Source organism: Petromyzon marinus, chromosome 49 (genome assembly GCF_048934315.1).
Source record: "Petromyzon marinus isolate PM22_M1 ecotype Great Lakes invasive population chromosome 49, UKy_Petmar_22M1.pri1.0, whole genome shotgun sequence".
Classification (NCBI taxonomy): domain Eukaryota; kingdom Metazoa; phylum Chordata; class Hyperoartia; order Petromyzontiformes; family Petromyzontidae; genus Petromyzon; species Petromyzon marinus.
Genome location: NC_133715.1, coordinates 10,634,719 through 10,658,419, shown reverse-complemented (window position 1 = coordinate 10,658,419; position 23,701 = coordinate 10,634,719). Strand labels below are relative to the sequence as shown.

Sequence of the window (23,701 nt, the reverse complement as noted above, 5' to 3'; positions counted from 1 at the left end):
CACTCGGTCTGGCGGACTCCGTCCAACTGCATTGTCAGAGTGTGTCGCCAACCGATGGCGTCTAGCTCAACAGCCTGACTCTCAAATCATTCTTGAAATTAGAATTTGTTGAATGTCACCCCGGCCTGAAATCCTGGCTCCGCCCCTGAGTTCCATCCTTTCTCTGTCACTGCAACAATGAATGATACGTGTGTAATGACAGGGTGACACCTGTCGGTCTGGAGTGGTAATTACGGTCATGGCTGCATTACCTAACGCCTTATTATAAGGGGGGGCGTGTCTGGGGTAAAGGTGAAAGGCGGAGTCAGTCGAGAAGCTCCGGGAACCAACCCGAAGGTTCTGGAAAGGGGGCGTGGCCAGAGGTGGAGCTTGGCCGCGCCGTTACTGCGTCGCTGCTCGTCGCCATCGCTTTGTCTCCGACCACGTGGCCGATCTTCTAGAAGACAGCCTGCGTAGCGACGCCGGGGCCACGTGTTAGGATCGCCTGTGCGTGGCTGCGTTACACAGTGTATCGCCCCGTGTGCTCCTGATAAATAATAAGCATGCTACTCGGCGTGTTTCGGAAGCCGCTCACTACACATGCATGCGTTCATGTGCCACATGATGATCATACCATATCAGAAAATAAAGATTTGCTGGCTGGCTGGAGGCAGGGAGGGACAGACGTACGGTCTCGTGCGGGATGCCTGTTATAACAACTTTTTGTCACGTGGTCGATGGGACTGTATATGATCGTACCCATTGGGGGTTGTATCTAATGGTGGGTGTGGGGTGGTGGCGAGATGTGAAACTACACACGCGCACATTTACACTCACGTAACGCCGGTGTGGTATTACAGTTAACGCAGCAATCCCTGTAATAGAACAATCACAATGGTGCACGGTTAGTGCAGCTCTATAGATATACATCAATGCGTGACGTTAAAAGTGAACTGAGCATTATTTGGTATAGGTCTGTACAATATGAATGATTGATATGGGCGATATAAACAGTTATTCAAAAGGCTGGTATATAACTCGTGTGCGTGAGTGCGTGCGTGAGTGGTTTCAGGCGTGGTGCTGGCCACCCACCCCCTCGTGTACCGTTCCCGCCTTCACAGGTGCTGCTCGCTAACAGCACTTGCCCCTACAGTCTGTTCAGGCTATACGGGGGATCTTTGTTGTGTGGTTCCGTGCGTGGTTTGGTTTATGTTCGGTTGTGTCGTGTTGTGTGTCCGCTGGTATATCACCGGATGAGTGCAGACATTTTGTGTGTTTTCCCTATTGGTCACAAGGGTTTAATTTCAGCCGAAGCCGTTCCGGGCTGAGCTCCGGAAAATATTTCCACGCGGTCATTTATCATCGCAACAACGAGGGGGGCGAGCCAGGGGCCTGGGGGGAGTGCGGTGGCGGCTTAGAAGTCAGGAAAATATTCCATGAGAAACGAAGACGCTGCCGCGGTGTTAATGGTCAGCAGTGAAGTGGACATTCAATCAGAGGTCGCCGGTTACAGTCGATGTTACGGCAGGGCAGGTAAAAACAGGTCCCTGCAGGGTGGGCTGGTAGGAACATTGGAATTTTGCGCAATTTTATGACATTGTTACGCATTCCTGTTACGTGACTTCCAAATGTTGGGTGCAATAAGACATATCAAGTCTCTGCCCTGTCTATTGCTGATTTTACACCCAACAGCACGAGATTTCACCTCGTTAAAGTATTGAAAGGGGACGGACGGACGGACACATTAATCTATTGCAGGCTGGTACACTCAGTTTACAACTTCGTTCCTACCAGTATAAAGGACACCTGCCTGCGTTAAATCCCCCAAGCTCTGTCCACCCAGCAGCGTCAGTGGCTACACCGTGGGTACTCCCAGCTCTGCCAAGGTGTCTGGTCAGGGTGGAAGAGTAGGCCAAATGGTCTGTTATAGAGGGGCTCTCTGGATTTACCTCTAGCGGAGATCCTCCCGCCAACAGTGGCGTGAGCAAGCTCTTGCAGGGCTGCACCTGACAAAAGTATGTACATGTGCCTGCGTGCTAGTATCTATATTACTGTGTGTGTGTGTACATAGCTATGTATGTGTTCGTATATTACTGCGTGTGTGAGAAGACGTGATAGTCGTTGTATGTATAGTTCTATATTACTGGGTGTCTATAATGGAAGTATTTATGGATAATGCAACTACGGTGGACACTTAGCTCATACGCCGTCGAGCTCATACAGTGAGGGAAACAAGTATTTGATCCCCTGCTGATTTTGTACGTTTGCCCACTGACAAAGAAATGATCAGGCTATAATTTTAATGGTAGGTTTATTTGAACAGTGAGAGACAGAATAACAACAACAAAATCCAGAAAAACGCATGTCAAAATGTTATAAATTGATTTGCATTTTAATGAGGGAAATAAGTATTTGACCTCTCTGCAAAACATGACTTAGTACTTGGTGGCAAAACCCTTGTTAACAATCACAGAGGTCACACGTTTCTTGGAGTTGGCCACTAGGTTCGCACACATCTCAGGAGGGATTTTGTCCCACTCCTCTTTGCAGATCTTCTCCAAGTCACTAAGGTTTCGAGGCTGACGTTTGGCAACTCGAACCTTCAGCTCCCTCCACAGATTTTCTATGGGATTAAGGTCTGAAGACTAGCTAGGCCACTCCAGGACCTTAATGTGCTTCTTCTTAAGCCACTCCTTTGTTGCCTTGGCCGTGTGTTTTGGGTCATTGTCATGCTGGAATACCCATCCACGACCCATTTTCAATGCCCTGGCTGAGGGAAGGAGGTTCTCACCAAATATTTGACGGTACATGGCCCCGTCCATCGTCCCTTTGATGCGGTGAAGTTGTCCTGTCCCCTTAGCAGAAAAACACCCCCAAAGCATAATGTTTCCAGCTCCATGTTTGATGGTGGGGATGGTGTTCTTGGGGTCGTAGGCAGCATTCCTCCTCTCCAAACACGGCGAGTTGAGTTGATGCCAAAGAGCTCCATTTTGGTCTCATCTGACCACAACACTTTCACCCAGTTGTCCTCTGAATCATTCAGATGTTCATTGGCAAACTTCAGACGGGCATGTATATGTGCTTTCTTGAGCAGGGGGACCTTGCGGACACTGCAGGATTTTAGTCCTTCACGGTGTAGTGTGTTACCAATTGTTTTCTTGGTGACTATGGTCCCAGCTGCCTTGAGATCATTGACAAGATCCTCCCGTAAAGTTCTGGGCTGATTCCTCACCGTTCTCATGATCATTGCAACTCCACGAGGTGAGATCTTGCATGGAGCCCCAGGCCGAGGGAGATTGACAGTTCTTTTGCGTTTCTTCCATTTGCGAATAATCGTACCAACTGTCGTCACCTTCTCACCAGGCTGCTTGGCAATGGTCTTGAAGCCCATTCCAGCCTTGTGTAGGTCTACAATCTTGTCCCTGACATCCTTGGAGAGCTCTTTGGTCTTGGCCATGGTGGAGAGTTTGGAATCTGATTGATTGCTTCTGTGGACAGGTGTCATTTATACAGGTACCAAGCTGAGATTAGGAGCACTCCCTTTAAGAGTGTGCTCCTAATCTCAGCTCGTTACCTATATAAAAGACACCTGGGAGCCAGAAATCTTTCTGATTGAGAGGGGGTCAAATACTTATTTCCCTCATTAAAATGCAAATCAATTTATAACATTTTGACATGCGTTTTTCTGTTTTTGTTGTTATTCTGTCTCTCACTGTTTAAATAAACCTACCATTAAAATTATAGACTGATCATTTCTTTGTCAGTGGGCAAACGTACAAAATCAGCAGGGGATCAAATACTTGTTTCCCTCACTGTACACGGTGTGTGTGTCTACATCTACACTGTGTGTGTCTACATCTACACGGTGTGTGTGTGTGTGTGTCTACATCTACACGGTGTGTGTGTGTCTACATCTACACGGTGTGTGTGTGTGTCTACATCTACACGGTGTGTGTGTCTCTACATCTACACGGTGTGTGTGTGTGTGTGTCTACATCTACACGGTGTGTGTGTGTCTACATCTACACGGTGTGTGTGTGTGTGTCTACATCTACACGGTGTGTGTCTCTACATCTACACGGTGTGTGTGTGTCTACATTTACACGGTGTGTGTGTGTACATCTACACGGTGTGTGTGTCTACATCTACACGGTGTGTGTGTGTGTCTACATATACACGGTGTGTGTGTGTGTCTACATCTACAAGGTGTGTGTGTCTACACGGTGTGTGTGTCTACATCTACACGGTGTGTGTGTGTCTACATCTACACGGTGTGTGTGTCTACATCTACACGGTGTGTGTGTGTCTACATCTACACGGTGTGTGTGTGTGTCTAAATCTACACGGTGTGTGTGTGTGTGTCTACACGGTGTGTGTGTGTCTACATCTACACGGTGTGTGTGTGTGTGTCTACATCTACAAGGTGTGTGTGTGTGTCTACATCTACACGGTGTGTGTCTCTACATCTACACGGTGTGTGTGTGTGTCTACATCTACACGGTGTGTGTGTGTCTACATCTACACGGTGTGTGTGTGTGTACATCTACACAGTGTGTGTGTGTGTCTACATCTACACGGTGTGTGTGTGTCTACATCTACACGGTGTGTGTGTCTACATCTACACGGTGTGTGTGTGTGTCTAAATCTACACGGTGTGTGTGTGTGTCTACATCTACACGGTGTGTGTGTCTACACGGTGTGTGTGTGTCTACATCTACATGGTGTGTGTGTGTCTACATCTACATGGTGTGTGTGTCTACATCTACACGGTGTGTGTGTGTGTGTACATCTACACAGTGTGTGTGTGTGTCTACATCTACACGGTGTGTGTGTGTCTACATCTACACGGTGTGTGTGTGTCTACATCTACACGGTGTGTGTGTGTCTACATCTACACGGTGTGTGTGTGTGTCTACATCTACACGATGTGTGTGTCTACATCTACACGATGTGTGTGTCTACATCTACACGGTGTGTGTGTCTCTACATCTACACGGTGTGTGTGTGTCTACATCTACACGGTGTGTGTGTGTCTACATCTACACGATGTGTGTGTGTGTCTACATCTACACGGTGTGTGTGCTGCCAGGGCGGAGAAACTTGGGCATGGGTCACGGTAGACCTCAAAGGGAGGCGCCTGGAGCCCTCTGGTGAGTCCCACATGCATGTCGGTGATGTGCAGCGCAACTTCTTCGAACGCTGGGGAGCCAGAAAAGCCCCTCTCTGTACCAGCGTGGACGGCATCACCCACGTGTTCACCTTCTGAAGCGCTCGCTCGCTCGCTCGTCACCGTGGCGTGCGCGATGACCACCACCACCACCACGTGACTTTTATTTCGTCTTGTGCGCGGTGCGTTTAGCGCCACAGCGTGTGGATTTATAGCCATTAATTGTGTTGCTGGTGACTTTGTGTGTTTCATATCGGAATTGCCTCCAGTGCTGTTGCTGCTGGCGGAAATAAAAGTTGTTTAAAAGTTTGGTGGGTTCGAGAAGGGAGGCGCGGCCAGGGCGGAGCCAAGCCGCGCCGAGGAGAATAAAAGCAGCGGAGAGCGAGAGCTCCGGGCTGCCGGTGCTGGGAGTGGACTCGTCTCGTCGTCGCCGTCGATTGTGCCCGATCATTGCGCGGCCGGACAGTGGTTGGCTGTCTCGGACGACGCCGTCGGAGCAACGCGGACAGGGTCGTGTCTGGGCCGGGCTGTAAGGCAGCGTGGTCGTGAGAGAGGAGGCCGGAGTTGGTGGTGTGAACAAGATTATAAAGAGAGACGGTGCCTCCTGAAACTACCTCGTCTCCCACTGAGTGTGTGCACTACACACACATATGCACACACACTCACACACTCTCACACGCACACCGAGGAGGACACTACACATGCATTGTGTGTATAAAACTTCGTTTGCGTGCTTGTGTGAGAATATGTTTTGTACATGTCGAAATGTGTCCGTGTTTGTTAGTGACTGCGTGTTTGTATTTAATAGTGGGGAGCGGTAGTGTAGTGGTCATCGCACTGCGCTACGAACCCGGTCACCCGAGTTCGATTCCCGATCCCGGTCAACATCGGTGGCAAATATCTGAAACGGTCCTTGGCCTCCCCTAGGTCGACTCAGCCTGAAACAAGTACCTGGTGCGGTGTGTAAACAACGAAGGCTGCCGGAGGTGTTGCCGGCCACCCACCCCCTCGTGTGCCGTGCCGGTCTTAATAGGTGCTCGCTAACAGCACTTGCCCCAACAGCCTGTTAAGGCTACATGGGTGGTCTTTGTACTGTATGCTGGCGGTGTGGGAGTCTCTGCGTAGTTTCCACTCTCGCTGGGGACCTTCTGCTGCCATGGTTCCTACCCCACGTATCTCCCTCCTCTCTGCACTGGGAGCCACGGGGGAGAGGGAGGAGATTTGAGGGAGGGGAGGGATGGAGATGTGGAGGGAGGGAGGGAGGGACAGAGTGGGTGGATGGGATGGCTCAGGTGACAACAGCAGGAACAACCAAAAATCAACAGGCAATCGATTGGTGTAGTCAGCGAGTGAAGGAGCAAGCCTGCGTCGCGTGCTCGTCATCACGGTCCACGTTGTCCCCGTTGTAGACTCGGAACGAACTCTCACCACCACCATATTTCTTTCTTTCTCATCACTCTCATACGACTTACAAGGTAAGGGTCTGTTTGTCGTCCACGTCAATTTCAAGGAGCTCCTATCGTGTAGCAAAAAAATGCAACATTCGTTTGTAACACTTCCCTAATCGGAGATGTATTGGGTTCTCATGTATGTGCTGTGAAAAACGGACATTGCCCGAAACGTCGCCTATTATATATTTGTTTCTTTTAAGACCACATTGTTATTGACGAATGTGTTATTCCCCCCCCCCCTAATAGAACGAAAATTTATATTAAAACTAAAAAGTATGCAACGTTTCGGGCGATTCCCCTTCATAGCAGAGATGTATTATATTGTAAAAAAAACTATAGATATACAATTTACATTCGTTAGTTATTACCAGCATTGAACTGGACTATGAGTGCACAGCCGTTTGATATGCGTGGCCACGTGACTTGACGTGGTGGGCAGCGGTAGGCAAGTGGTCAGCGCGCTGCGCTACAAACCCGGCGACCCGAGTTCGATTCTCGCTCACGACCAATAACAGTGACAGCGAATGTGAACCGGTCCTGGGACTCCCCTAGATCGACTCAATCTTAAAACGAGTACTTGGTGCGGCGTGCAAAGATCAGCGCTGGGGAGACGAAGGCGGCTGAGCGTGGTGCTGGCCACCCACCGCCTCGTGTGCCGTGCCGGCTTGATAGGCGCGACTCGCTTAGAGCACTTGCCCCAACAGTCTGTTAAGGTTATACGGCGGAGTGGGTGTATCTTTGTCCTGGTTATACACACGCTACATGCGTTCGTAACAAAATAATCTCAGCAGTTATGGAATGTACGTGTAGATGTATTGCAATGAAAACACATTTATTCAAGGAACTATCATAGTATTTGTAATGTAGTCATTGTGTTGTAATATTTGTAATTGAATGCATGCGTTTTTATGTGTATGATGCATATTGTGTACAGCTTATATCTAGAGCGATGTCTCTGATTACATATCAGAACCGTGACACGAGTTAACAAGTGGCAGCTTGAGGAAGCCTTCATCCAGCAGTGGATTGACCATGGCTGATGATTTATCAATTTTGTGATTTCAAAAAAAGTGCAAACCTATAAAATGTTATTTTAAATCTATCATAAAAAATATATTAATTTCAATTAAGCATGGTATTATCACCATCGTCAAATACTGTAATGTAATGTCATTTTTATTATCTAACTAGCGGGAAGTACCCGGCGTTGCCCGGGTGAGAAAAATATATTTTAAAACTTATCTTGAAAACCTTAAATATTCACACACAAGATACTAAGGTATTGTAAAAGCCCGGTGGGCCCTTTGTCCATTTCTCCACCAACACAATTATAAGATTATATAATAAAGATTTAATCAGCAGCAGCTGCAGCAGCTTGGTCAATCCACTGCTGGATTGGGGTCCTCCCGCAGGCCAGCGCCGTCTCCCGCGACCCAGCGATGTCACCATCCACCCACGACGCGAGGCGATTTTATCGCTCCATCGCCTGGCTGGTCTCCCAGCCAATGTACACATAAACAATTATTATTATTACTAACTTATATTCACCAATTGGATTAACGCAAACATTTAAGCATAGGAAAACATTATTGAGACAATAGCCTCAACATATATACTGGTTTAACACGTAGGCTTTCACGACCAATATCATCCATAATAGAGGTTTTTTTTTAGGTTAGATCGCATAAATATATAAATGTGTACTAGTGATCAATTGGTACGTTATGTTTACGTGACAACATTTACTAGTTGGCTGTGTCGGGTGGTGGCGGGTTTAACGACACATTTATATATTTACGTGCTCTAACCCAATTATGGCACTCGACGTACGGCAATTGTGAAGAAGTTAGTGCTCAACAGGAGTTCGGAACAGCCCGGAACGCTCTATTACAGAAAAATGTTTTTGGCATGCCACGTGTTTGCCCTCATAGTTTAATTTATAAACCTGTTCATACGATTACACCAATATAGGGTAAACTGCTCTATGATTACTATGGGTAAACGCACATTGCACTCTAGATTGTAGTGGTAGTGCCTTATGCCGATACTTCATACTCCATTCCTGCCTGGCAGCTTTCTGAAAAATGTCGAGTGGGAAATTAAGCCGTGATCAAAGACCCTGCCATTGACTCATAGTCAAAGTGATTTGCTGCATCATTGAGGTGATGCTCACGTTCCATTAACGACCCTGAGCCTGTTGTGGAAATTCCATGTTCCTATGACGGGGTGTGAGTCAATTCATAGGAGAACCATTACACTTGTTGAATTCTCGCAAAGTTGTCTCACTGTATCGACCCTTGAGTGATGACGATGATGATGGGCTGCTGAGTCAACCTCTCAGCCAGGAATTGAACTGGCAACTTTCTGCTTGAAGCCACTTGCCCGGACGAAATCGTAGTCTGGGATTCTAACGCTCACTTCAGGAGGGCAGCCGTGCTATCGACGCCGGTCCGCCCCCACCTATCACTGTGACGATGACGACGCCGCCGCTTTTCTAATTGAGCTGCCCAAGCGCTCGGGGTATTCCCTAGGGCCACGGTCGCGTGTATTGTACCGCCGGTTTCTACAACAGCAACGCGGGGACGGAGAGAAGTGGCCACAGGAGACATCGGGCAACGGCACATCCAGTCCGCGAACCCTGCAATAACAACATGCAGCTGGCTTACCCGATTGTGTAGCCCGAAGAAACAAACTCGTTGAAACTAACCGTTCGATTACTCGAATCCACGGGGTGTCACTAACATAGCAGGTGGAACAAAGCTAAACCAAAAACATTCCTAAGCGTGTCGCTGGACGGGAGGTGATAGGCGAGGCTTGGTGACGTCATAGGCATCGATCCATAACCCGGGTGGCGTCACGCTTGGCGTGGCTTGTGGGAGGGGGTTTCCCGCCTTCGGGCGAGGCGTGGTGTCAAGGCGGCTGACATTTTTAAATGTGCCCTTGGGAATATTTTCCGGAGCTGAACCCCGGGCGGCTCCGGCTGAAATGAAGCCCCGCATATATCCGCTACGTGTATCCACACGAAGGGCGTGAAGCCGCTCAGTCAGTGAACTTACACAAGGAACAAAAACAAGCCCGACAAACAGGATAAGTCCTGCAGAAGGCCGGTCGGCCGGAACGTCGAGCAATTTTTTTTTTCAGTAACAAAAAACAATCAACCTTTTCCAGTTCCTAAAGACGCTCTCGGCACGTGGAGCAAAACGTCGGACATCGTGCCGAGCAACAACACGCGGGACCCACGCGGCGATGTAACTCGTGACTCGCTCGCCGCTCGCTCGCGCCTACTCACGCGTCTCGTGTCTCCTCCGCAGACGCGATGGCTCTGGGCTGGATCGTGTGCGTGGCACTGGGTGAGTTGCGTTCACGCCACGCTCACTCTCATCCACCAGAGTCCGTCTACACGTCACTCCCACGGCGAGATGCCACGTGCAGTAGTCTACGGACGGTCTACACCGTTGGGAGCACATTCCGTTCGCGAGCATCCATTGAGGGGCGGCGTGATCCCACAACGAGCACCGGCGTGTTTACGCAGTGCAATCTGGTCCATATTTAAGGCTGAGGCAACCTACGGGAGAGTTCCAGAACCGTTTCGGATATCGCTCGCCGCTGGGATTAGCCGAACTCAGGCGAGCCTGGCAGCGCCGCGAATCACAGCGCCACCGCTCCGCACACTTCAACAGCAACACACTTCAACAGCAACAGTCACCGCAGCGTTTGTGCCAGGCTAGGTGCACTCTGAGACCACGTGAAGCGTCTATTGGTTTTCCGCTGGTGGGAGGTCACGGGACAGATCCAGGTTTTATGGTAGATACATCACGAACGATGCGTGTTTGATATTTTAAACTATTAAACAGTTTGTTTTAGTTGACCAGGTAAGGGCCACTGAGCTATATAACTCATTCTCAGAAGCGACCTGGCTATCATAAATAATAGCTCAACGAAGTGGCGTATCACGTGGAAATTTAAAGCAGCCAGATACTCGAAACGCATGTTTCTAAACGTGGAGGTAAAACCCGGAGAAAAAAAATCCACATGACCACAGGGAGAGAGACACGCACACTCCAAATAAACAGGCGTCAGGATCGGGATCGAACCAACGACCTGTATACCAGGCGAAGTAGTTAACATCTCATAGCCACCGTGGCGAGATGTTCACTCCGTCCCACACTGCGTACCCTGGGGCGTCTCAGAGCGCCTTGCATCACGGATCATCTCAACAGCTGCTCCTGTGGACTACAAGGTGACTCTCAGCGCCTGGCCTGACCACGGACATTGGTTCGTCTGCCGGTGGGGGCGGGTGTGACTGATCTCTATCATCCAGATTGGTGCTGTCGATAGGCTGCTGCCGCTCTGGTGTCATGGTTAACGCACTGGAACCCGCAACTCAGAGAAGGAAGTTGCTTCGATTCGATCTCCAGGCGTGGCAGTTTAAACATTGGGGCAAGTCCCGTGACCTCCCCCGCCCCCGACCGCCTCCGTCCCACCGAGTGGTGTAACGTCGCGAGACCACACTGGGACGAGGGTAAATTGTGGCGACTCGGACCTTTGGGCAATGTGAAAGAGTCGGTCAGATATCTTTTATAAGGGTTCCCCAGGGCTCTCTGGTGGATGACTTTCCGCGGGCAGTGGTGTGAGCAAGCATTTTCAGGGCTGCACTTGTACCTTTTTTTTACTCTACATACGCTGTACGGTTGAACAAATGAGCAATCGACTTATTTAAATGTCCACATTGTAAAGTGTAACCCGGCGCGCGTAGTCAAAATAGGCAGCTTCCCAGTTGACGGCTGACAACGTTAATCATTTGCAAAGGAGCGGTGGCGCAGTGGTTAGCGCGCCGCCCTATTAACCGCACTAGCAGAGTCCAATTGCTGGCCACAGCTAACGTCACTGGCGAGCGATATTTGGTTAGCACGGTTGGCTATGTACGGTGCGAAAGAAGTTCTACGTACAGATATGAACCGGTCAAGAACGCCGCCAATTCCACTTCCTTTAACTGCACAGAGGAGTCAGTCAAGTGCCCCATTGTTTAACCCCGGAGATTAAGCAAAGCCACTGAGGGTGATGCAACAGCGTCGCCTCTCTTGCAAGGGCAACCTGCGTTAGTTACATCCAGAACTATTTAAACATACAAAACTAAACAATTTTAAATGCCATGCATGCGGATGCCAATGTGTTATGGAGCTAAATGCCAACGTCGAGGTCTGTGACAGCCGTGGCGAGAGGGCTTCAGCGAGAGAGAGTTGGTGTCGTTGTGCTGCTACTGGTTCTCCTTTTGTTGAAAGGGGCGCAGACCGCCGTGGTTTTACTTCGAGGTCCATGGCTTGGCTTGCCAGTCCACAATCGCACTGCTGCGCGGCTTGTCTTTCATTGGCCATTTAAATTCAACAAAACCGTACGATCATGAACACGAATGTAAATGCAAATTGGAACAACGAGAAGTACATCACAAGCAAATTGCTGTGAACGGCAACAAAAGAAAGCAGAAGTGAAGTGTACAACGGATTGTTCGTGCAACTTCTGGCGAGGAAACTTGACTGAGACCGGGCAGGTAGAGGCAACCGGAGAAAATGTAACAAAATATCATCGATGTCAACCCGCTTGAGCCTTACGCTCGAACCAATGCCGCTTGGAGGGGCGTTCATCAAGCGGCGCACTGACAAAAGGGGCTTGGAGTGATTTTGTTTTTCTTTCTTTTCCAATCTCTCCCGTCGACTCCTCATTGTGTAGCTCGCTCTCTGTTGAACGGCGGAAAATCACTTTTGTCGCTGAACTACGTCGCTTATCGCCTTTCTTTGGCACAAAAACCGGGCTCTGGGATGAAATTTCACTCGGCGTGCGTCCGTGTCGGATTGTGACTCTCATTGTGTTTGTCCCTTTAATTAATTTCAGGTTCACTCTCTCCACCATCCTATTGTGACCACAGCCCAACACGTTTCACAATGTCTTGCATTTGCCTCTCTGTAATAATGAGCAATGATTGTTGCACAAGTCCAGGCTTGTACGTCTCATACAACAAAACTTATTGTGTTTCGTTGGTTTTTAAATCACAGTTTGCTGAACACAGTTGCCCAAAATGTCCCAAAACTCCAAGGTGCCAACGACTAAACATCGCGATTGAAGTTGTAACGGATAAGAGTGAACACGTTGCGTGTGTTGACGAAGGTTATCATGAGAACTCGGGCAGAGGTCATGGGTGGTAGTTCTAAAACCAACATCTCCACGGTGTCTGCTCAAGGCTGCCGTCGTTGCGTGCTCTGCAATTGCTAAGAAGCAGAAAGAGAGGCGTTTTGATCTGCAGCGTGGTGGTTGAACGCAGTGTGGACGAGACACAACTGCGAGGGGGTAAAGGCGCAGCCCTGGAATTGCTCACTCACGCCGCCGCTGCCGGAGGAAGAGCCTCCACTAGGTTGGGAGAGCCCCTCTGAAGGGTATTTGGCCTACTCTTCCACACACTTTACCCCACCACACACCAGCTGCCGATCGACGAACTGTACTGAACACATTCTCATACTGCTGGGTGGACAGAGGCAGGGGGACTTCAAGAAGCTTCCTCTTTATCTCAACTGTTGCTCCGGGAGATCAAACCAAGACGGTGAAATCTGGATGATAATTCAAAAGGGCTCAATATTAGCCCACGGCAGCATCGCTGCCATATACATCACCGATATACCTGACAGCCCAAAGCAGTGGCTTATCATGTGGAAATTCATAGAAGCGAAAAACTGTAAACGCATGTTGGGGGGAAAAACCGGATAACCCAGAGAAAAATATCCACGATCACGGGGAGAGAGACACGCAAACTCCAAATATATAGCAGGCGTCAGGGTCGGGATCAAGCCCACACCCTCCTGTGTACCAGGCGAGGTAGTTAACATCTCTCCCTGGTCCTGCCCTTCTCAGGGACGTCTGGGGTTATAGGGGCATCAGCTGTTTTTTAGAGTCAGATAAAGTTCAAAGAAATAAATAATTACGTAACAGCCGCTCAATTCGTATTTGTTGTCTATTAGCAGGAGACCAGTTCGATTCCCAATCGTGGCTCACATCAGTGGCATATATCTGAACTAGCCCTGGCTTCCCCCTTCACCAGCCTGCACTGACCAAGATAGAGAAGTTTAGTAAAATAACCCTCCATAACTGACACAGCATGGGTAGGCCTGTAAATTATTATTGTAATTAACATACACATAACTTTTTGGGCTGAAGTTGAGCACTGGATTCAGATATAGTTTAATCTGCCGCAAGGCAAGAGTTAATAGATTATTGGAAGAATGCACAATCCAGTGTTGTACAAACACTTTCATCATTATTGGCAGCCAAGCAACAGACGGCTTCCGAGAGGAGGCCAACCAGAGGGGAGATGGAACAATGAAATCGTCCCGTATGCATTATTAATTACGTCGCAGGAGAGGCGTTCACCCAGCAGTGGATTGATCATGGATGATGATGAATATTTCATAATCTGTACGAAAGCATCTCATTTTTAATTGAACACACAAACCTACAACATCAAACACTCACGGGTACCTTAAGGGCCCACGTGGGACCAATAATGATCTTATATAGGAACCCACAATCTAATTTATATTTATATAGAGCGCCTTTACTGAAGTCGCTTACTGAGGAATGAGTGGCGGCGATAGAGGAGCACTTGGGGATTGCGGAAGGGGAGGGATGGGGAGGAGTGGAGGGGCGAAGGGAAGGCAACAATGGGCAAGAGGAAGAGGTGAGGATTTGAGAGGGACAGAAGGGGGTTAAGGAGGGGGACTGCTTCATGTACAAGGGGAGTTCAAGGGTTAGCTACAGAGTAGACACCTCTCCTGTGCTGGTCAGCTATGAAGCATGCAACGTTGTTATTTGCGAAATGAAAACATCTGCGGCTCTTCGTGTGATGCCATGACGTCGGGGGACACGCGGATAGTGAACAAGACATTGATTCGTGGTTGTTGCACGGTGTTTGCTCACCCCAAGCAAAGCTATGCACACTGAAATGCACATCCCTTTTGTCGATCCACTGCTGGATGATGGCATCCAGTAGTGTAGCGGGTCATGGGGGGGGGGGGTGTTCAGTAAGTGCGGGGTTGGTGAATGGGGGCGCTGAGAAAGGGCTGCTTTCGAGATCACGTGCCACTGATGTTGCCCGTGGCCTGGAATGGAACTCAGATTGCCGTGTTTCAGGGCGCATTGCGCTACTCACTGCGCCACCGCTCCACGTCCTTTCTCAAGGTATTGAGTTGCATAACCTCCTCCTTTGTTACGAGCACAATGCCACTCGCGTGAAGGTGTTGTGGAACATTGCTATACATGGACAATGCTGCCAATAAATGTGGCCCCACAGTAGAAAGATTCTTGTTTGTGTTGTTTAATTGGTGCACACTCAACCCGGCTTGCCGCCTGTCGGGGCCAGATTTAGAGTCATGGGGGGGAGGGAGGAAGGAAATTTGACTCATGCCCAGGGCCCAAAATCCCAGAGGACCCGACGAAAACACAACATGGGATATATGTATTCATACGATAAGGATTGTGTTGAGTCACACTGTCGGTTGTGTTCGAACAATAATAAATGAATGCTGACGTGGTGTAATGGCGAGCGCACTGGATTTACAATCGTCGCTTCAATCTCCCAGCGTGGCACCTGAAGCAATGGGTGCGAGTTTGGTAAATCCCCTACCGCCTCTGTCCAACCCAGGAAGTCTAAATGGGTTACGCCGGAGCATTTGGTGGGGTAAACTGTGGGTATTCTCACCTTTAAAATGTCCCACCACTGGTGGAAGAGTAGACCAAATACCCATTAGAGGGTCTCTCTGGAGCTCTTACAGTGGAGCACCTTCCGCCAGCGATGGTGTGAGCGAGTCCTTATTTATACCTTTACTGTGAACAATGAGAGTGCTTCCAGTTGGTTGTTTGTACTGAGTGGGGCCTGCCAGTAGGGGTTCTTGTGGCTGCATGGGGCACCGCGGTGGTCGGATGTTAACTCTCTCGCCTGGTATACAGGAGGCCGTGGGTTCGATCCCGACCCTGACGCCTGCTGCTGTATATTTGTAGTTCTCATATTCTCCCCGTGGTCGCGTGGATTTTTCGCCGGGTCCCCGGGGTTTTCCATCCACATTTAGAAAAATGCGTTTATAGTGTTTGGCTCCTGTCTGTGAAAAGCCAACTTTGTTGAGCTGTCATTTGTGGCCAGGTCGCTTCTGGAAAAGAGCCGTACAGCTCAGTGGGCGTTACCTGGTAAAATAAAAACACTTGTTTTTGGTTTGTTTAGTCTGTCCAGTGTGCCAGGCGAGGTTACGACACCGCCACTTGGAGGCGAACGGCGGTTGTTGTTGTGGTTGTTGTTGTTGTTTTTTATGTCGAGTGTAGTGGTAAGCGCTGCACTGCCCTACGAAAATGATGACCCGAGTTCGATTCCCGCTCACGACCAAAAAGAGCGGCGAATATTTAAACCTGATTCTGGGCCTCCCCTAGGTCGACTCAGCATTAAATAGACACCTGGTGTCGCCCGAGCCTTCACGTGCAATGCACAATGAGAGCCACATCGCTCTTCGACGTGTTTCCAAGTTACGGCACCGTACTCGGTGGTGGTTGCGGTTCTTTGTTTTGATGACGTTTTGTTGTTAGTGGTTTTTTTGTGTTTTGGTGCGGTTTATTATTTTGTTTATTCATTTTTTTATTTTGCTTGGCAGTCGGGTTTTCATTTGCTTGGTGTGTATTAATTACATATAAGGGATTTGGTCCTTATATATAATTAATGCCCAGTGCTGTGGAACGCTGTTGGCATGAATGACACTGCTTTATAAAATAAAAGTATTATTATTATCCTGAAGAAGCTCCCGGCACGTGCAGCAAAACGTCGGACATCGTTTGTCGAAGGCGAACAACAACAGCACGCGGTAACAACCCGAAACCACATCGGAGAGAGCTGGAAATCGCAACCGAGACAACCCCCTCTGTGGCGGAGCACAGCACCGATAGATAAACACCTCGCCTGGGTGAGCGTCTCCAGGGCGACGTGGAGCCACGTATGATGGGGTGGGTAGCAGCAGCAGCTGCGTGTACGCTGCGAGATGTAAGCTCAGAATTGGAATATTTATTCATACTGGAGGAATCCGATGAGCTATAAAGCTCTTTTTTTCACACGTGTCTGGTAGGGATGGGTCAAAATTTTGTATTTTATAAATGCGATAGGAGTATAGGAACGGTAAGCAAATAACTGATACAATTTAAAGTAAACATAAAACTGAACTATGTTTATTTTAGCAGGTGAAGCACACTGAGTCAGTAGCGTATTTTTCAGAAGCGACCTGGCCACAAATTATAGCTCAACGAAGTGGCTTATCACGTGGATATGTATTGCAGCCAAATAACCTAAATAATGTGAAAGCATGTGTATATGGGCTCCCTTTGCTCCTGAGAAGGCGTCAACAAATCCACATCTTTTGATCGACGGATCCTCTTTTGATCGACGGATCCCTTTTGATGTTGTTACATCATTTAGGAATCTTGAGCGTTCGCCCGACATTGCCAAAGAGGCTCACCGGGTTTAATTTTAATGCAGCCTGTATGTATGAATGTTGAACTTCTTTCGCACCGTACGTGGCCAACCGTGCAAATCGGACGTGCAGGCGAAGGACAACAAACTAAACACAAAAAGCAGTTCGAAAGAAATTCGTTTTAATTCTAGATTTTAAAGTGCATAGCTCCAGTGGCTTCCTGATACTGGAAGGAAGAGCGTTCCAGACGTCCGCAGAAGCGCATCTGACCACGTGTTAGTCCACTGCTGGATAATGGTCTCCACCAAACCTTGCAGGCCACAAAGGTTGTGTGATGTTACCTGCATGGCCGCGTTGGTCAGGGTGGGATAGCGAGGGATTACATTTCCTCTCGTTCATTGCCACCGGTTGTTTTAATGACCGTGTCGTTGTCAAATATGACTGAGGCGAATCGTCTCTCCATTCGTGTTTATGCCGTTGTTTCTCCAACAGCAGTTGTCTGAATGTTGAACGTGCGGAATACATTTTAAGTGGCATTGTCGAGCACACGTCGAATGCGTGACGACTATCCCCACTTTGTGTCCTGTGGCTCTCGTTTCGCAATCCCAGTGCAGCTGTTCTATCTTTAAATACATTTTATTTTAATATCATTTCTATATACAGTTTGTTTTAAGACCTTGGCTCGTGAGTGCTTGGATGACTGCGTGAATTTCCACCGAACCAAATGCCCCTGCGTAAGTCTTCGTACTGGCTGTAGTATCGATAAGGCATTCACATTTTCCAGAACAGGGTTGAGAATATGTGTGGTGGTCACTCTGTAAACACACACACGCTACACAGTACCTACCAGAGCGGGGTCATTGATAACCCTGACCAAGACCCCGCCTGAGGGGTGGAGGCTGTGGAGTGTGTGTGTGTGTGATCCCCCAGAACCCTGCCCCTAGGCAGAAAGCGGGATAAACAAACACAGATCGGTTGGACTACCTGTGGCCAGAACCCCTCCTGAGGGGAGGGGGCTGTGGGGGATCTGTGATCCCTCAGAACCCCGCCCCTCGGTGGGGAATCCTATAAAAGGCGGGCTCCTGAGAGCAGAGTTCAGTTCGCCTCAAGCCGAAGTCGAGGAGCCACCTGGAGACGAGACCCTGGACCCCAAGCCCCGACGTCCTTCTAAGGACCGGGGCTCAGTGCGGTGCCAGAGGTCGAGAGGCTAGGACCCTGAGGTTCCCTCAGCCCGACGTCCTTCTGAGGGCCGGGTCTGGACGGGCCAGTGGTCAGAGACCCACCGGTGCCAGCGGTGGGTCAGCCTCCTTAGCTCCAGCCAGCCGGAGGGCTATAGGAGTAGGTCAGTTGCGAGGATAGATAGCCCGGAGGCTGTACCTCCACAGGTTGTGGGTGGAAGGGGCCATTACCCCTTCATGTTAAGTCCCAGTGAGTGTTGTTAAAGAGATAAATAAAACGTGTTGCTTCCTACTACGACTCCGTCTCCATACACGACTACTGCATATGTATGCGGGTCATAGAAAGATGCTGGGTTTAAGCCGGATTGCTCATGCGATGTCGGTGATTGGCCTCTGGGTTGTCCATTATTTGGATTCCTCACTGAGCTTTGTCAACAGTGGAGGACCAGGAGGTGGTATGTACGTCTTGAGACATCAGTTTTGTATCTCTTTTGTATAAATAAACTCAGTGGTTCGCAAACTTTCTTAGCTACTGTACCCACCCCCCTCCCCCCCTTGTTTAATTTAGTTTAAACCAAGTACCCCTTTGCCTGACCCAACATGGTTCTGAGAAATACATCTATGAGTAATGAACATTCATATTTTAACCAATTGGTAATTTTGTCCTTTCCAGCGAGTACCTGCAAGCGAATAAAATAAATCTACGGACAACTCGCGCACGCGTGACGTCGTTTGTTTACGCTGCACGGTTCCTGTTGGCAAACACGTTGCTTACGATCAGCGAGTTTAGAAAGGTTTTTCATATCGTTCTCGGTTAACGTATGGCTTTAAAATGTTATCGTAGTTATTTATATTTGACAGATTCATACACGATTATTCACGAATGACTCGTGCGTTATATAGTTTCACGCATTTATCGATCACCTCCCGTACCCCCTGGGACACTGCCACTCACCCACAGGGGTCTGCCTCGTGCCCCCGGCTGAGAGCCGCTGTCACAGGCCAACGATTGAGGCATCACTCCACAACAGATATATTTTATTTCCGTGTAAACGTTTAGTCAATGGGTCCTTCTGATATGATCCAACAGCTGGGTCACGCTTTTTCGATCATGTCCACACACCTATTCCATCTGGCGCAGGAGCTTTTTTTAAGTTTTTCACACTGAAAGGTTTTGGTTTACCCCTCAAGGTGTGACATCTGGAACCTTCTGCTGATAACCTGAAAAAAACCGATGAATGATTCGTTTCCTGGGATACGTGAATATATGTTTTTGATATGTAGATTTACGTGGAATTGATTATATGAATACGCATACATTTATCAAGCACACATTTCCACGAAAAGGAAATAAATCAACTTTCAGTCGAGACTCGGGGGTTGTGCGGAGCCAGGCTTAGGTTAACTAAACTAAAAATACACTTTTTATTTTACCAGATAAAGCCCAATGAGCTATATAACTCTTTTTCAGAAGCCACCTGGCCACAAATGATAGCCCAACGAAGTGGCTTATCACGTGTACATTTATAGCAGCCAAATCATCGAAACGCATGTCGATTCTAAATACAGAGTGTTAGAAACTGGAGGACCAGGAGAAACATCCACACGACCACGGGGAGAGAGACACCGCAAACTCCAAATATAGAGCAATCGTCAGCGTCAGGATCAGGATCGAACCTACGACCTCCTGCATACTAGGCGAGGGAGATAACATCTCACCTACCGCGACGTCCTATCTCATAGCCCCGAGGACACAGCTCGATTGGCCTTCACCCCTCGCTTACAACGTGGTGGTGGTGGCTTTGCTGGTGCTGTGTGCGTGGGGCGAGATGCGACTCCACAACGAATGGAGCCGCTACAGAGAAACGGCGTCGCTCTGCCAGGAGGACACCCCCAGTGCTGGTGAGGGAGTCGCGAGCGGGGTGACGGATGAGTGAGCTCCGTGGTCCACGGGGACCCACTGCGCCCCCGGTGTCGAGGACGACCAAGTGATGCGGAATTTCGTCGCTGGGTTCGTGATATTGTCTCTGTCACTCACCTCCGAACGTGTACAGGGAGTTGAACTTCTCTCGTACCGTGCTAATCGGAGGTGCGGGCGAAGGACAACAAACTAAACACTACAAGCAGCTGTAATTAAATTAGTTTTCGATCGAGATTTTAAAGTGCATAGCTCCAGTGGCTTCCCAATATTGGAAGAGCGTTCCAGACGGCCGCCGACGGGCATCTGGAAGCGCGCGATGATGATGATGCAGTGACTGGCTGAGCCAGAAGCCGCTGCTGCGTTGATGATGGTGCTTTATGTTTCTTGGCGATATCAGCAAGGTGTTGCAGTCCATTTGTGGCAAGCACTTTGTGTATAATGAGTGCGCGACCTTTTTATAATGTATCTGTTGGCACGGTTGGCTCCGTAGGGGTGCGAAATAAGTTCACCCTTCATACATCACGAGCAATGGCTCCGCTTTGCTCTGCGAGGCACGACTATCTGTAAGATGTACGACCATCATCTTCCCCTGTTCGCTCTCTCTTCCTCTTCTGTGTGAATGTGCCCTTTTTGTTTTAATCCTGGCCGCTTCAATCGCTGTTGCAATGTGCACTCGAATTTCTTTCCTCATTCTTTCCCGCACCATTCTGGGTGTTGCACGCTTTGTTGGGTTATTTGTCCATTGAAATAAAATGGCAAACAGAATACGTGGAGAGCGGTGTGTGCGTGTGTGGAAGGTGGTGTAGGATCAGCGCACTGTGTTACGAACCCGGTGACCCGAGTTCGATTCCCGCTCACGGCCAACACCGTTGACGATTATCTGAACCGGTCCTGGGCCTCCTCTAGGTCGACTCAGCCTCAAATGAGTACCTGGTGCGGTGTGTAAACATCGCCACTGGGGAGACAAAGGCGGCCGGGCGTGGTGCTGACCACCCACCCCCTCGTGTACCGTTCCCGCCTTCACAGGTGCTACTCGCTAACAGCACTTGCCCCAACAATCGGTTCAGGCTATACGGGGGATCTTTGTCTTTTTTTGGTCTTTGCATTTGGAATTCAAGAGGCTCGCACCAGCGTCATCCCAGCAGTCCTCACTCAACCGCAGTTTGTAGAGACGAGAATTATAGCTCGTCTCCCGCTTGTAATATAATACAAGTTGCATTTATTCTCAGAGTCGTAAGATTAGGGAGGCGTAATTGTACCTTAGTTGATTCGTGGGTGCACGGCTTTACAAAAAGGCAAAGGCGCAGCCCTGAAATTGCTTCATCACGACACTGCTGGTGGAAGGGTCGCCACTACAGAGGGTCTTTTCAGGGGCGAAATTCTTGTTGGGGGTCAGTGGCAGCGTTGCACAGCCCCCCATTGTAATAGAGTCGTTGTGCCCCTGGGAATGTTGGCCTACTCTTCCATGCTGTCCGGATGTCTTGTAAGAGGTGGGAGTACCCACACTTTACCCCACCACACGTGGCATACCGGTCGACTGACCTGCGGTGTACCCAGTTAAATTGCTGGGTGAACATTGTATCGATATGCGCATTCAGGAACATCGCTTTACAACTGCCTATAATCATCTGCAACGTTCACGCACATTGGTACACGCGTACTATTGGGACGAGTTTTTGAATGCAAATTTCGTATTTTGTGTTATAATGTTTTATCTTTTGACGAATGTTTTGGATCCGTTGACGTTATTTAGTTAGCGAATGTGTCTTCGTGCAAACAAAAGTGACGCCATCATGTCGTACGATCAGATAACGATCGCAACATTTTACATCTGGGCCCAATTTTTCCCTTCGGGTTTTTGGCGGATTAATCCAAAAAATCAAGAGCACATCCCCGGTGCACAACATGGGTTACCTCTCGGAGGGCCTCCGACTCAAGTTTGAATCTGCGTTGTAAAGATGACAATGATGATGATAACGATGAAACACTTGGAGATGATGTCCACAAGTTGCCCTGCGGCGAGTAGGGCTAGCCGTGCTCCTCCTCCTCGCCCAGGGCTCCACAGCCTGTGGCTCCGGAGCCGCGTGCGGGAACCTTTAAGGGCCGCTTCGCGACGTTGTTTGTAAGGGACCACCGTCTCGTATCCACGTGCACTGCAGCTCTTGAAATATTGAGTTTTGTTTTTAGCGAATTCGAAAAAAAATTCACTTCTTGTTATGTCGGCTACCAACCCCACGCTCTAAACGTGTCGCACACCCCCCCCCCCCCACCCGCCCCCCGCAGCGCCCATCATGATGGGCAGGGTGAGCTGTTCTTCAAACCAAACAACACCGGTGGAAGTCACGGACACCGCCTGGACCAGCTTGTCCTCAGTGGCCGGGGGAACCGAACATTCCCCTACGGCCACTCCCAGCAGCATGGCCCCGAACACGGCCACGGCCACCGCTGGCTCCGGCAGGAACGCAACCACGACCACAACCACCGCCACTACCGCCACCGCCGCCGCCGTCACCGCCACTACCGCCACCAACGCCACGACCGCCAACACCGCCACCACCACCGCCGCCACCACCACCACCACCGCCGCCGCCGCCACCGCCACTATCGCCACCAACGCCATGACCGCCAACACCGCCACCACCGCCGCCACCACCGCCGTGACGGCTGCAACGGTGACGGCGGCTGTGGCTCCCGGCGCTAACACCGTCTGGGGATCTGCAGGCGGTGGGTGCCACGACTGAGAGCGATTTGTCGTTTGTTGTCCTTCCCCCCCCCCGCACCTCCGATTTGCACGGTCGGCCACGCACGATGAGAAATAAGTTCGACATACACACGCGGACATTCATCGCTTCGTGAATTTATTCATTTCATTTTGTTAGTTAATTAATTCATGCTTTCTCGTTTGAAATGCAAGGCGTTGGTGGCCCTGCAAGGTTATTGCTCGCGCTGCTCTCCGACGCAGTCAATCGTCATCCTTCTGCGGCACTCGATGGAACGAGTGCCGATTTGTTTTATTTTCGGGAAGGCCGACGGCGACCGTGCCATGGGGGGTTGATCCGAGGCGTTCCCTCGCTTGTGGCCGCCTCCACTCTAAATCCAACCTCTCCGCGGTGTCTGCTCAAGGCTGCCGTCGTCACGTGCTCTGAAATTGCTAAAAGACAGAAAGAGAGGCGTTTCGATCTGCAGCGTGGTGGTTGACCGCAGTGTGGATGAGACACAGCTGTAAGGGGTCAAGCTTTAGCGCTGCAATCGCCTGCTCACGCTGCTGCTGGAGGGAGGGCCTCCTGCAGAGGGAGCTTGAGATGGTCCCACTGGGAGGTGTTTGGTCTCCTCTTCCGTCCTGGCCAGACGTTCTGGACGAGGTGGTAGTGCCCCTCACTGTGTCCCACCACACCACGACCTTCCAATCAACCAACTGCTCTACCCATCCGTGCACTGCCGGAAGGACGGAGGCAGTGGTCTGTGGTTCAGCTGCCGCGCCCGGAGACAGAACCAGCCACCTCTGGATTTGCAGGTCC

General features: G+C 49.7%; 1 protein-coding gene across 1 annotated transcript in view; it reads left to right on the top strand.

Moving 5' to 3' along the window:
* Positions 1-6,416: 6,416 nt before the first annotated feature.
* Positions 6,417-23,701, top strand: part of LOC116952973 (uncharacterized) — a 37,613-nt gene continuing 20,328 nt past the window's right edge. The window contains exons 1-3 of the mRNA XM_032972740.2: positions 6,417-6,621; positions 9,909-9,947; positions 22,467-22,907. Of these exons, the coding sequence (XP_032828631.2) occupies positions 9,914-9,947; positions 22,467-22,907 (475 nt within the window). The 5' untranslated portion in view covers positions 6,417-6,621; positions 9,909-9,913. The remainder of the gene's footprint in view (positions 6,622-9,908; positions 9,948-22,466; positions 22,908-23,701) is intronic.